The sequence below is a fragment of the Sinohyriopsis cumingii genome, chromosome 9 (genome assembly GCF_028554795.1).
Source record: "Sinohyriopsis cumingii isolate HCF-2022 chromosome 9, ASM2855479v2, whole genome shotgun sequence".
Lineage (NCBI taxonomy): Eukaryota > Metazoa > Mollusca > Bivalvia > Unionida > Unionidae > Sinohyriopsis > Sinohyriopsis cumingii.
In genome coordinates this window covers 37,363,342-37,378,755 of record NC_142969.1, presented here as the reverse complement: position 1 = coordinate 37,378,755, position 15,414 = coordinate 37,363,342, and the positions used below count along the sequence as shown (strand labels likewise).

The 15,414-nt window shown below is 35.5% G+C and overlaps 2 protein-coding genes across 4 annotated transcripts in view; one reads left to right on the top strand and one right to left on the bottom strand.

The window, feature by feature from the left end:
- LOC149791567 (PHD finger protein 14-like) overlaps nt 1–8,221 on the top strand; it is a 73,019-nt gene extending 64,798 nt beyond the window's left edge. The window contains exons 21-23 of the mRNA XM_089970107.1: nt 3,111–3,310; nt 4,383–4,503; nt 7,999–8,221. Coding sequence (XP_089826233.1) covers nt 3,111–3,310; nt 4,383–4,503; nt 7,999–8,082 — 405 coding nt within the window. The 3' untranslated portion in view covers nt 8,083–8,221. The remainder of the gene's footprint in view (nt 1–3,110; nt 3,311–4,382; nt 4,504–7,998) is intronic.
- Nucleotides 8,222–8,226: 5 nt separating this feature from the next.
- LOC149791566 (putative malate dehydrogenase 1B) overlaps nt 8,227–15,414 on the bottom strand; it is a 23,835-nt gene continuing 16,647 nt past the window's right edge. For 2 of the 3 annotated variants that reach the window (XM_089970108.1, XM_089970110.1), the window contains exons 3-5: nt 12,958–14,184; nt 10,877–11,012; nt 8,227–9,894 (exon numbers count right to left, since the gene is read on the bottom strand). In XM_089970108.1, coding sequence (XP_089826234.1) covers nt 9,710–9,894; nt 10,877–11,012; nt 12,958–14,184 — 1,548 coding nt within the window. In that variant the 3' untranslated portion in view covers nt 8,227–9,709. The remainder of the gene's footprint in view (nt 9,895–10,876; nt 11,013–12,957; nt 14,185–15,414) is intronic. The other variant, XM_089970109.1, reaches the window with a different exon arrangement.

The following is a 15,414-nucleotide window of genomic DNA, read 5'->3' as shown; positions in this document are numbered from 1 at the left end:
GTTGAAGCTTGTGTCTTAAGTTTTCTTTATGTAGATAGTGGGTTAAAATTTGTGCTTAATGTTTTGTTTATGGCTCTTGGGAAGGAACAGTGCATTCAGATTTCACTTTTGTGTGTTAAATAGCATGTACCTGACCTTGTTCAAAACATTTTTATATGCCTGCTATTATGTATGATGTTTTCCATATGTATATTCATCTATTTGTTATCCGCTATCTCTGTTAGAATTTGTTTGGACATACCTACTGCAACTCTCATCACAGAGGCCGCAGATGTAATACCAACTCCTTTGCACTCACTGCTGAGTGGCAGAGGTGATGCTGGATTCAACAGACAAATTCCAAGATGTTAATGCATGAGGATTTAATTTCAAGACTTTTGTCTTGTTTCTCTTTTTAAGAGTTTCAGATTACTACAGATGATACTCACCAATTGTGGAAGTGTACTAGGTAAGATCTCCTGCATGCCCAGTCACGGCCTAAGTGCCTGTATGACTGGGTTCATGGGGTTGCATACCAATCTCACCAGCCTTTACCATGTGCAAGGTCCATACCAGCCATTTTGTGCCATCCAGGCTGCTGACCATTGAAATGAGCTTCATGTCCTGAGATCATTGATGTTGAAGTGTTGAACTGCAGTTTAGTCAGCAGCATTAGCTGCTATGTTCATTTCCATTTGCCTTGCCATCCCAGCGCACCACACGTTGTCTGTTGCCCATCTGGCAGGTGCAACCTTTCACACCTTGTGAGCCATCCATAAGCTGGAGGTCATTTTCAGCACTTTCCATGTATGACAAAGTTGAACTCCAAACTGACAATATTTGTCTCCCAATTTTTGGATTTTGAAGCCTTGAAGTTTCAATATTCAATCAGTCACCTGTGTCTGTGTCTGTGTGTGTGTGTGTGTGTGTGTGTGTGTGTGTGTGTGTGTGTGTGTGTGTGTGCGCATGCGTGCGTGTTCATGTGCACGCGTGCATGTGTGAAATTATGTGGGCTCATTCTTTTCCTCTGTAAGTCTTTATCCTGTCGGTAGTTTGCACAATGATGGGACAGATCTAAGACGGGACAAATCCAATGTGGACAGTCTACTTTATCTTGCAGCAGACATTCCAAGGAAAGTAATGGTGACCACCACATTGTTCAAGCAACTGCCTGTTTTCTATATGTTTCCAGACAAGCTTCTCCTTCATGCCTGGCTTTTATCATTGGAGCCTTGCACTGGGAAGAGTTCAGTCCCTCAATCATGGAGAGTATCTCAACAGCTAGAAGATCCTCCACTTCATAGGCATGTGAGGGAAGGTGTTTTTATCAACTGTTGTGAGAACAGTGATGTCACCCCTTTGATAGCAACTATTCCTTAGTCAGCTTAAGTCTTATTTTTCCTCTTTCAGGAGGAAAAAAATGTTGCCCATCACTTTCAGAGTTTTTTTTATACACATGTTCAGATATCATGAAATAAAGGATATTGGTGACGACAAGGATTTATTGGATGACCTGTTATCAGATTTTAACCTGTTGGGATCCCACTTGCTCACATTGATTTCCAAATGGAACCTGTTGTAAGTCTTTACTTGACTCTATTTGCTTCAATTTAGCCCCTGGATTCAGTGTTGCTGAAGCTATTATCTTACAAGACGGGTTTCCTGATAGCTCTAGCAGGATATAGGCCTGCAAAGTGCTTGCTCTGTCCATGGACCTACCTCCAGTTCCAGCTGAATGGTTGTCATCCTGATGATGCAACCTGGTTTTGTCTCCAAGACAGGTAAGAAGAAAATGGTAATTTATCCTCTGTTCTCAGTCGGTCCATCCAGAGCAACAAGACTACATGACCTGGTTCTCATGCTCAGCAGTTGTCTGAGATACAGTGACCTGGTTCTCATGCTCAGCAGTTGTCTGAGATACAGTGATCTGGTTCTCATGCTCAGCAGTTGTCTGAGATACAGTGAAAGTATCTCTGTTCCCTGATAATAGCTCTCACTGCTTGTTAAGGCAGAAAGCAAGATACAACCTCACATGCACTGGCCTCTTGGCTAAAATGGGTCATTTGATCAGCATATCATATTCTGAGTCTTGCAGGAATGGATATGCCTCATGAAGATGTTAACTCATGAAATATGAGTCAGTTGGTTGTCATGTACAGGTGACTTTATACAGTTTCTACCCATGTGTGATTTAGATTTTTAATGTAGCTTTAACATTTTTTCAGTCATTTTGCTACAATATCTGCATTGTGGCAGTTTATATTGATGTCTAGCACAGGGGCATCATGCCACTGATATGTAGCATCATGTTCCACCCAGTCACATTATCCTGACACTAGGCTGACCAGTCTTAAAACTAACCTCTAGCCAAGCGAGGCAGCTGTTAGTACCATTTTCAAAAGTCTTTGGTATGACTTGGCTGCAGTTTGAATCCACAACATCGCACATCCATGGCAGATGCTTAAAGCTTTTAGGCCATTGAAGTGGTTTTCTACCTGTTTAATATGACTTTGCAGAGACATGTTAGACCTCTGGTGGCTGTCTTGAGACAATCATCAGGCCTTGTTCGTCGCAGGACAGCCTTCATTCTGGGCATGGGAGTTGCAGCTTGTACTGGTTTCACCAAAATAGCTTTTTGTCAGTACTGCCTTCTTGTCAGGAGAGGGGCTGGTCCTTCTTTTGAGTATGCAACAGTTATGCTTCTTGAACGGTGACATGGGTAGAGATTTGATGCTCTGGCATTTTATCCTCCTTTACCTATTCTTTAATGTTATTGTCATCAGGTAATATATTTGACCAGGAAAGGAAATTTTATATGCTACTCTGAGATTACTTACGAGATCACATTACTGGTAAACTCTCCCACCCATCCACACAAATGCCTCTTGTTGGTTTTGCTCAGGCTTAACTTGGAGTACATATGTTATGCAGATAAACACCTTATAGACAAGAGGAGGTAATATATAAGCTTTTGTTCCCTTTGTCTATATTTCAGAAAGGCAGAAAAGGATAGTTTTTGTCTTCTTGTAAGGGTTAGATTTGGAATGAAGTGGAGTTTATTTCCTAATGTTAATGTGATCAGGTAAATATTCTCAGAGAAAAGTTAATTACTATAAAATTTTCTTTTCCAGAATAGGAAAAAGAAAACTGATACTACACTAAAAGTGTCCTCGTATGATGATGATACCACATCAAAAGAATCCACATCCATTGCTACCTCTGAAAAAGTGTCATCTGTTTCTGGGGGCAGTATAAAGAAGGTGAAGAGAGAAGAATCGCAGAAGGATTGTGCATCATGTGGTGACCAAGGCAACAAGACAAGGATGGTCAAGTAAGCACAAGTTTATTTTGTGATTTTGATTTTGGCATATCCACACTTTTTGATAAATTCTGTTCAGTTGTCCACACATCCATACCAAGATTTGATATGTCCAAAATTTAGGTTGATAATGAATGCTTCAGATCCTAGATACAGCATTTAGTTTTTTGTGTGTGTATGTGTACCATATATACTTGCATATAAGTTGGGTCCAACTGCAGACAACACAGACCCTAATCTGTCATTGCATAATGCAATGGCAGATCAGAGACTGTGTTGTTTGTTCTTCTTATTACTCCTAAAATAAACCTACACAAACCCAGATCTGACAGCAAATTATGCAAGTCTGGGTCTATGTAGTTTGCATTGGGATTTGACTTATAAAGTAGTATATATTGTATATTTGTCACAAGTCACATTTTCATAGGATATTTTGGAATCTTGCTTTAACCCATATCCCCTCAAAACTACTTGAAAGATGCTGATCATAGTAATGGTGCTTACACTGGTTGACAGTGGAACATTTAGGATCCTGGATAAAGCCCCGAGGGAGTAAGGTTGTTGAAAAGTTGATTTTATCCCTTGTGTTAATTGGAATGATTTGTCAGATTATGATCAAAATATAAGTGGAGTATATATTCTAGAGATGAAACCATGGATGGTGACTCCAGTGTATTTCTAATATTATCTGTAAACAAACATTGCATCACAGAGCAAGTGCTTCAAACAAGGTATTAGTCTGTTGTAATTACAGAACTGAGTGAATTAATTTCTTCAGTAAAAAGAGTCCATCTGTCCTCTGAGAGAAATTCTAACTAGAATATTATTATTGATAGCTAAATTTGAAAAGTTAATTGGATGGGGTTGCTTGAATATGACCACAAATGTTTTTATAGCTATGATTCCTATTTTCTGATACTTGTACCGTTATCTTCACTTTTTTCCGGTCTTCCTAGTCATACTTTTGTTTTTAAATAGCTATCCATAGTTATGTTCTGTTAAAGTATTTCTTCTTCTCCACCTCCAGGATTAAGAAAGCCTGAAGTAAATATGTGTTTAATCATTTCACACCTCCATGTTCTAGATGTGATGAGTGTCAGAGGTGCTATCATTTCCATTGCTTGGATCCACCACTGAAAAAGTCGCCCAAAATCTGTGGCTATAGCTGGCACTGTGCAGCCTGTGACCCAGCAAGATCGGATTCAGTAAGTCAAGGGTTCTATCTGTAGCTGTTTTGGCAGATTACGTGACATAACCTTACATTAACATACCATTTACTATAAAGTTTTTTGTCTTGGCTTACAGTGAAAATTTCATGCAAACCAGATGAAAAATAACGAAGATAGAACAGTTCTGAATTTGTACGCGTTCAATCGTGAAAACTACATGTGTCTGACATATAGTGAAAATTACCTGTATCTGGCATATAGTGAAAACTATATGTACTTTTCATGTAGTGAAAACTACATGTGTCTGGCATATAGTGAAAATTACATGTACTTTTCATATGACGAAAACTACTTGTGTCTGGCATATAGTGAAAATTACATGTACTTTTCATATGACAAAAAATACATGTGTCTGACATATAGGGAAAATTACATGTATCTGGCATAAAGTGAAAACTACATGTACTTTTCATATGATGAAAACTACATGTGTCTGGCATATAGTGAAAATTACATGTACTTTTCATATGACAAAAACTACATGTCAGACATATAGTGAAAATTACCTGTATCTGGCATAAAGTGAAAACTACATGTACTTTTTCATATAGTGAACATTAAATACTGGCATATAGTGAAAAGTACATGCATCTGGCATATGGTGAAAACTACTTGTGTCTGGCATATAGTGAAGACTACATGTACTTTTCATATAGTGAAAACTTCCATGATGTCAAACCAGGTTGCCCCAAGGTTAAATAGACTTATCATTGCAAATGCAATAATTAGTGCTACATGTATTTTTTAAACCGTAACATCCATAGAGCAAAATTAAAATTTTAGTAGGCCATTTCCAATTTTTTTAAATAAAGTTCTGATAAGATGGTCACCTGTAGGAAATTATTGGTAGAAAATGAAAAAAGTGAAGATGTTAGTAAAGGCAAATTTAAGAGTAATTATAAAAGTATAAAGGAATTTTTGATAGAATATTGAGATCTGTCAACAGTCATCGTCTGCTTCAAACCACATTTCAGCCATAAAAAAATCACTATTTGGGGTTCTGCAATCTATTGCTGTACATATTGCCTGGCCAAAAATTCACAAATAACCTTCATTTTAACAATAGCTGCATATATGGTAGTTTGACACAGCAATTTTACTGCTGACAAAATTGTCCACATTTTTCCAGATCCGTACCAGTAGCTGAGGTTGATTGTACAGGTCATGTATTAGACTGGTCACTTACGAGCGGTAAGCCAGACAAGTCACATATAAAGTTGACAATTCTCTGTAGAAACTGGCATTCTCATAATCAAACAGCAGTTACACCACTCCCTCGATAATTCGTGCCCTGATAACTCGCGAACCCACTTATAACACGATGTCAGGCCTGGATCCCATTTTTTTTAACCAGAAAATTCCCAAAAATGTATCCCCATTTGTTGAACTTGAAGTAAATCACGATCAAAATTGGTAACTGAAACTTTGATATATCCCTTGTTTTATGGTTAAAAATGGTGGAAATTTTAATCAGCATTATGAAATTATCAACTTTTAACAAGAAGTCATATCATTTGTCACATTTCCTTTCCAAACAACATTCTTAGTACACCATAATGAACAATATTCAAGAAAATTTTGATCAATGAAAATGTCATGCTTAGTGTAGGCAGTACATTAATAAATAAATATCAAATTAAATAATTTTTTATTGAGTGAAAGTTGTGTTTCAGTTCCATCTCTTAATTTCTTTTAAGTGTAATCATCATAAATGGAATGTGTATATAAACAAAAATGTGTCAAATTTTATTATGACTGCTATGTCTGCAAGCGTTTCTTAGAGAACCTAATTAAGTGCCAACTGTGTTTAGATATCTGACTTAGGGAAGTATTTGTTGTATTGTTACACTGAATTAAAAGCAGGCCTTTTTTGTAATTTCACATTTTTTGAATCAAATAAAAGAGGTGGAATAAAAGAAAAGTTAAAAGTCATGCAAACTTAAGATCCAATAGCCCTGGTCATATGTCGGGTGATCATTCAGTTGATCAATTGAATACTGTTATAAATGTTATTGTGTATGTAATATAATATAAACTACCTTAAATTAGCAGACTCATTCAAGGAAACCAAGCCAAATGAATACTTCATAAAATAAAGAGCATTGTTTCACAGATATGGACCATTGTAGGCAAACGAGTTTCAGAGAATTCCTGAATTGGCACTTGAGGTATCTTTAAGGATGACAAGTTTCAGTATTACTTGCAATGAAATCTTGGCATCAACATTGTACTAATTGAACAGTACAGAAATAGAGTTTCGACTTAGACTATTGTCACATGAAATAAATGTCACTAATTTTTGTTGTTGTTATAGGTTTAATGCCATTTTTCAGCACACGATAGGCTATACATGGCAGCCAGTATCAGCAGTGGAGGAAGAACCCGGGAAAACCCCGGAAAGAACCGCCAAACCACGAGAAGCTACTGGCAAGCTTTCTCACATACCCACATTGGCCAAACCTGAGACTTGAACCCACGCAGACAGAGGTGAGATGGCAGTGATCCGTAACGGTAAGCAGTTTAGACCACTTGGCCACTTTACAAGTTTTGGAAGAAAAAGAATCTGTTTCCCTGCTTTTTAAACTCCCTGCCTCACTATGATATACCACTCCTGGAATCAGACTAATCAACAAAACAAAAAGCAGTGATGTAATACACAAATGTTTTTGCATACATGTTGTTGAAAACAGTTGGAATAATGTAGTGATCTTTTAGGTGTTGTACATTTTGAAAATAAATGTAATTTTTACAGAATAGTGAACAGTAAAAGTGCACTATTGACAATTATTGTCAATGCGATTGTAAAACAAAGATTCAGTCAGCTCCATCTTCCCCACCCTTTGGTTTTCTCAATGTCGAGCAGATTTTTGTGGATGTCCCTTGGTAACTCGCACCCGCGCTTATAGTGCAGTTGACAGTTATGAACCCCGTTGTGCATGAGTTATTGAGGGAGAGGTGTATACTATGGAATAAATTGTATCATTTAAATATTTCACTTGCCTATTTAGAATTTTTAGTCATAAATGTGACCATTTTAGTTGCATGTTGCATTGCTGATAATGGCATATTTAAGAGATAATGCAGGGTGGGATTGTGCAAGAGTCTATAGTAATTCTTAACATAACACTGTTTGACTTACTAGTGGCAGGTAGGCAACTTTATTACAGTTCAGTAATAGGTTTACTGATGTTGATATCACATATAAATTGATTATTGATTGGTGAGCCTTTCTATTAGCAAAACAGATTTGGAGAAGAAAAGAAATGAAGTATTGTTCATATCCAGAAGGTTGTGATAGCAAGGTATGTAAAAGCAAAGACCCACTGTGTGTTGATGATTCTGAGTTGCATGGGATCATATCCAGGTGCATCATCTATCACAAAGCATCTTCATTATGGTTATCATAATCCTCATCATCATCATTATTGCTAAATGTATCTTAACAAAAATATTTTGATTTCTTGTTTGTAGGATCAGACAGAGTTGCAGGATGAAGATTATGAAGCAGACATGGCAGTTGAAGATACAGATGATGACTGTTATGTGGTGGAATGACTTGCCAGATGATGACTGTTACGTGGTGGAGTGACTTGTCAGATGATGACTGTTATGTGGTGGAGTGACTTGCCATATGATAATAACTGTGTGTACCATTAAGTGTAATGCCACATAACAATTAAATGAAAATAAACTACTTAGTTGTTCATACTTCAGTTTATTCTTGATCATAGGTATAGTAATTATTTTCAAGTTGGTCTGGACTTGTTAGCGAGTGTATACATTAATGTAAGCTTCATTGTAAAGAGGGTTTTGTTTTTGGAAATATATCCAATAAGTATATACATGCTTACTGATATCCAACAATTATATACACAAAAACTATATACATGTTTACTGATTTCCAATAACTGTATACATGTTTACTGATATCAAGTAAATATATACATGCTTTCTGATATCAAATAACTATATACATGTTTACTGATATCCAGTAACTATACATGCTTACTGATATTCAAAAACTGTATGCTTACTGATATCCAATAACTGTATACATGCTTAATGATAAATATATATAAAAAACTTCGTGACAATCATTTTTTAAACAAGCAACAGATTACAAAAAAAACAATTTTCAGCAAACCATAAATCATATATATCTTAAGGTTTCTGAGCTATAAACAAAATACGTTTTCTGTTCAGTGTTGAAGCAGTTGTTATGACATCTTTATAAATGGAGCTGGAACACTATTTCCTGTATATTTATCTCAACAGTCTATCTTTGCAAACAGTTCAATTCTTTTACTTGAACAGGCAATATATAATGACATAATAATGTGTTCATAATTTGAAGAAATGGCCAATATTATATGGTGTTTCAAAAAATATCTTCCATTTGTTCATCTGAAAACTTGAAACTTATGGTCAAGTTGAGTACCTCTCAGATTCACGTACTGCCATGAATTTGTAAACACAGAAATACTCACCTTCAAATCATATTTCAACCTAATACATTTTCTGTAATGCAGCAAATTATATTGGTCAAAACATGGTAACCCTTTGCTTCACATTTTTTGCATCATTATTCCAGAGAGAAAAGTGATGAACTATTTTATACTTTCTTATTATAGGGTATTTTCTAGTACTTCTGCAGTATACATTTATGCCAAGTCTGGATTTAAACAACTCCATTCATTTATCTAAACTTTTTAATACCTTGTTGAAGACTTTGACATGGGATTTTAACTGTTGAGCATGTAAACTTTTAACATTTTGTATATACTCATACACTGAGTAAAAATGTAAATTGCATGAACCCAGATCTGCTATCAAATAATGCACCAGCAGATCTGGGTCTATGCATATTTTTTTATAGGAATAATCAATAGAACTCAAGCACAAACCCTGGTTTGTCAGTGCATTATGTGAGAGCAAATCAGGATCTATCTTGTTTACAGTTGGACTAGTGCATGAGTATGTATGATACAAATCATTTGTACACATTTGACCATGAGCATTCTTTTTTTTTTGGATACAAGATGATAACAGTTCAATCCTGTTTGGCAAAACGTTGTAGAACAGTTATTGATATTCTGAAGAAGAAAAAAACAGTTTTCAAACATGGGAGATTTTTAGAAACATTTTGCCTTAAAGTAAGCATCTACAATTCAGCATGTTTCTCTTATTGATCATCAGCAGCAGTTGCTTCTCCTTGTGGCTCTTCTTTTTTGTCATCCTGCTCTTCCTGCGGTTGCTGTTCTTCTGTGATTGGGAGTGATTCCTTTTCACTTTCCAGCACTGTTTCTCCCAATTTGTCCTCAGCAATGGTGGCCAGTCTCTTCTCATCTCCCTCTGTATCTTCGTCTACTTCCAAAGTAATGAGGAAAACCAAGAGTTAATCATTTTCAGAAATATAAGTGCAAACACAACAAATGCATTAATTATCCTCTGTGCTGTTGAATAGCAATTAAATGTCATTTTCAGGCCATACTTTGGTCACACCAAGCAGGCATTCAGATAGAGAAACTACACAACTTGTCACCATAGATATTACAATAATGATGGTATAAAGTCACACAAAGATTAACAGTACTTGCAATTGCCAAATTAAGTGTTGCAAAATTACACAGCTGACCTCTCCCTCTTCACCCCAAGTCTGTTTGATTCTAGGTTGTGTTCTTAGATTCTGATTTTTCTAACTGACAGTGTGTATTGCCTCTTTATGAAAACTGATCTAAAACACAAGAACTGATTTTGTTGCAAGTCTTTGGCCTTTTAAATTATAATAATTGATGAATTTTACAACATGATCACAAATGTGGGAACCATATGTTTTTTATTTTTCATACAGTATTATAAATTTCTTTCATCAAAGCAGCTTCATCATAAAACTATAATAAAATTATAGCAAGAAACAAATCCCCTTCATTGGTATTCTGGTATTATCATACTGCAAAATTAGGTTAATTCTCTCCTCTTCAGCATCAATTTATGTAATGGCAGAAAACTTGAAAAAGAATTGGTACAAAAACAAAACTTTGCCAAACATATGTGGATGACACAGATTGCTAAATACACCATGCTTTGGCATAGAATATCTGACATGTTATGACACCGGTAACATCAATATAATCAGTGCTGTATGTATTCTTGAATTCAACATAGCAATAAGATTCAATACAGATTAATGTCTCTGGAATAAAGTACAATAAAATATGTGAAAGATATCTAAGAGACCATAAACTTTGATGTACTTCAGTTAAATATGCGAAGGAAATAAAGAAAAGAAATTTGCTATATGTTGTCCTTCGCACCAAGATGTCTACCAATGTATACTTCACTGTATTACCTGTCTTCTCTTCTGTTGCTTTTGAATTGTTAGAAGATACATTCTCGGCTGTCTCCTTATCTGCTGCTTTCTCTGAAGATGGAGATTTGGGTGGAATGGGTGGAGGGAATATTACATAAGTCTCAGCGAGTAGATCCTGAAATAAATGCAACAGGGAGATAACAGACCCCAACACTAAATTATACTCGTCATGTCACATAGGTCTGTGTGAAAACTCACAGAATATGGTACAACTTGAAATCAGAATGAGTGCCATTTCTTAGATAATGAAAGTTTACTAAATATTTTCCCATCCACATAATCAGTAGTGATTTGTGATATAGAAGTTTGATTCCAAACCTAGGCTTTCGCAAGCATTTTCTTAACAAATTGCCACACTGACCTATACATATATTAAACTGAAGTCATTTTGGTCATTACTGTATGCATATACTATGTAATCTGTAGCTTTTTCATGTCTGTTAAAAGTAAACCCAGTACAGTTTGTCTGCATTTTATATCAATGAATCTGCAAAAATGCCTAAAATTTGCAAATATCACAAAAAATCTTGCCAGATGCTAAGAAATGGTGCCTGGAAAATATGACATCTTTGTAAAATTGATAATTATGGCTGCCTTATTTGTTAAATTACTGTAAATTTCATTGCTGGAACTATTTTCAAAAGAAATTTACCTATTGTCAATGGTTTTTAGTTTGAACATCAACTTTAGCAAAAAGTGTTACATAACCTACAGGCCAGGAGCTTAAATTTCCAGAAGCCAAGTGTCTGGACTCAATACAAATCAAGGCTGGATCTAGCAGCATTCTATTCAAAAAATTTTTAATGAAATAAGTTAACTTAAGCTAAAGCATAAGAAGAAAATGTTTAATATTTTAAACTGCCTGTCATGTAATATATAAATTCTTGACAGATTATGCCTGAAACTTTTAAAACTGAAATGAAATAAATTGAGTAGTAGTAACTGTAAGGTAAAATGCCATGTATACTTGCTTATAAGTTGAGTCAGACTGCAAACAACAAAGATCATGATCTGCTGTAGCATAATGTACCTGCAGATCTGGGTCTATATTATTGGTTCTACTGATTATTCCTAGCAAACTAAACAGACCCAGATATGCTGGCACATTATGCAACAGCATGTCTGGGTCTATGCAGTTTGCCATTGGACTCTACTTGTAAGTAACTACATATGGTAGTGTGCTTGAAAATTGTAAATATTTGTTATATGCTTACCATAAGACAGAGTGTCATGCTATGATATTGATCTGTCTGTTTTCTTTTTTGATTCTGCACAATAGCTTGAGTTTTCCACCATTGTCAATACCAAACTTTGCAATTTGCTTGCATTTTGGGTATGAAATAATCTGACTCATTTTGGGGTCAGATGGATAAAGGTCCAATTTAATGTGACTGAAAGAAGAAAACTCTTTTTTGCTCCAACACCTTAGTTTGAGACCATGCACAATGACCAAAATTTATGATGGTTTGTACTTAGGAATAGACCCATTGATTTATTGGGATCAAAAGGTTAGTCATTGTGACTTGAAGGAAAATGGTTGTTGTATAATAACTTTTGTTCCAGAGTAAGTTCTTAAACCAAACATTGTGACTTTGTGAATGGATATTGTTTTAAGGTAAGAAAGAAACCAATTGATTTTGGGGTCTTGAAGTAAAAGATCGAAGTCTAATAAAAACAATAATGATTTATGCACAGTATGTTCAAAACCACAGTGACCATTGGTCAAGGTCACTGACACATTGGTATTCTTGTTTTCATCTATTTCATAGCAGACATTTGAACTTGTGAAACATACATTCAGTCAATTTTTTATATTGGTTATCTGGAACTCTCTGCTCTGTACCAAATAGCAATTTCTGCAGGTATTGGATCATGGATAGAATTAAACAAAAATTAAAAGCAAAATAAAAAGCAAAATACTCTATATTTTAAGTCTTGTTTTAATCTCAAAACCTAGTAAATGTTAAAATATCTGCAATTTAAATTTCATACGTAAAACCTGCACATTGTTAGACTGGTACTTAATTTTTTAATAGTGACTGCATTAGCTCTATTCCTACCTTTACTGTAACAAAAATCTTGGCTTTTGCCTCTTCAGACAAGTCAATGTCTTGGACCACATTCCAGTAGCCCTTTGGGTGCATGGTAACTGGGAATGAGAAAACAAGCCCATTTGGGACACCATACCATCCCTCAGAGCATACAGCTAGGGAGAACATTTGACCTGAAGGGGAACCATTCCACCAGTACTCTAGTGTGGTATTGATTGTTGATGCCTGTGACATGGCAGATGGGTGTCTTGTCATCTCTAGTTCTTTCTCTTGACGTCTGTGGACAAGCTCTAGAAATTCAGTTTCCAGCCATTTCTTGTCAAAAACCATTTCTTTTGCTGGCAAGGAGAAGGAAGGTGGTCCCCAGATTGCACCATCATATCCATGGACACGACATGTGTTTATGTCAACATAGTGTTCCCCAGTCACATTTCCCCAAATAATTAAGTCAACAACTCCTGCTGAGTTGACCCTTAATTTCTCAGCCATGACAGCCTTTGCATGGTTTTCAACCATTCCTGACAATGCTGCAAAGTTCTGTCTTGATATGTTTGGAGCATTTTTGATCATCATGTATGCATTAAAATTTATAGGTCCATCTCCACACAGTAATACCCTGACATTTCTGTTTGCTACCTCATTTATCACCTTTGCATAATTTGTGAATAGAGCTGCATTTGCCTTTATCCAGGTTTCCTTGCTCATACTCTCATCTTTTACAACACTGTCCAGTAGTACTATTGCTTCACAGTCTTTGAAAGCTTCGGTAATGTCTGATGTAAACTGAACACCACGTAAAAGTCCAAGAGCCAAATCATGCACCTCCATTTCCACACCATGAAGATATTCTCCTTTGTCCAGGCTGTCATACAGTTTCAATTTAATTTCTGTATTTTTACCAAAAACATCTCCACGGCCGATGGCTTCAATCATAGCATAGCATACAGTGCTGCTGGCATTTGTAATACATACTATTAAAGGTTCACTTTGGGCCTTGTACTGTTCCTCCTCATTGTCTATTTCCACCTTGAAATCCAGGTTCTCTTGTGCAACATTTTTCATTTTGTTGCTTTTCATGTCAGACTTTATTCCATAGTAGCCATCTGCATATTCATGGAACTCGTTAGCTCCACCTATTAACACACCCTTTCCTCCTCTATCAATTAATTCCCGCCAAACCAGTGGGGATTTACTGTGATTCCAACCCCGCTCTTTGCATGTTGTTTCAAGCCATGACTGAAATATAAAGTACCAGTAAACATCTGAGCTTTCTTTTTTCCTATTGGAGTTTGCTTGAAGAGATGCTGAATACAGGAAATTTACTTCATGTGTTTGCTCTATCAACCTTAAGTAAGATATTTATCCTTTAAATCACCAAGTCTGTGCAAACTTTAACATAATCTTTCTCATTATAAGGTAATGTTAAATATCCTTCATTTTTACCTAGTTTTAGGAATAAAATATTAAGTTTGGAAATTCAACTTTAAAAAATTGATTTTTTGGGGAAGGTTCACAAAAAAATGCCTAAATTTTAAAGAAAAAATGCCTCAAGTTCATAAAATTTTCAGAAGGCAATTTATTTATTTGACATTTTGATTCCTGTAAATAATAATGAAAATGGTTAAGAGCAACATTTGAAAACTTGAAAATCGCAAATATGCTGTACTGTCTGACATAAGGAAATTAGGCGATTTTCTGAACATGTTGAATACAGCTACAGGATGACTCAACTTTCACTTTTGTATCATAATTAGAAATGAAGACCATGTACACAGTCGCTGTTATCTACTTGGAGGTCAGATTTATGGTTAATAGGAACCAACATATAAATATACATGTAAGCAGTCTGTTATTGGAGTGGTACCAGATTTTATGATGACTTTCAAAATTGTTTAGAATGAATAGCTTTGCATTAAAATGTGTTAAATTTTCTTCATATTTGTAGTTTTACAAAGCAAGAGAATATAAGCAGAGTTTGGATTTTTCTGAGTTAGTGAAGAGAAAAATCTACTTGAGTAAACCATTCAAGAAAAACAGTAAATAGCCACTCCAGTTGTATGCCAACACTGAACCTGTAATTTCAATCCTGCACATTTTTAATGTTTGACCGAAAGGTCATTAGAACAATAATGGATGCAACCCAAAACAAACAGTTACTTTGGACCAGCAATCACACACATTTAAAAGTGAAATAGCATAACAACAAAAAAGTCACCAGCATAAAATGCCATATCTACACTAATGGATTTTTGGATACTGTAGTCTAGCTTTTGGTTAGAAAATAGAACACCAGGCCGTATGAAATCGAACACAGTCTTCTTTTTTTGGTAAATTAAATTAATTACAAGAATAAGTGAACGTGCAATTACTTAATTTTTATACAATTCCATACACATAAACATTTAAGATTTCTTACCAGGCTTAATATAAAACCAGATAATCATGGGAATGTGGTGCTCAGAGGTA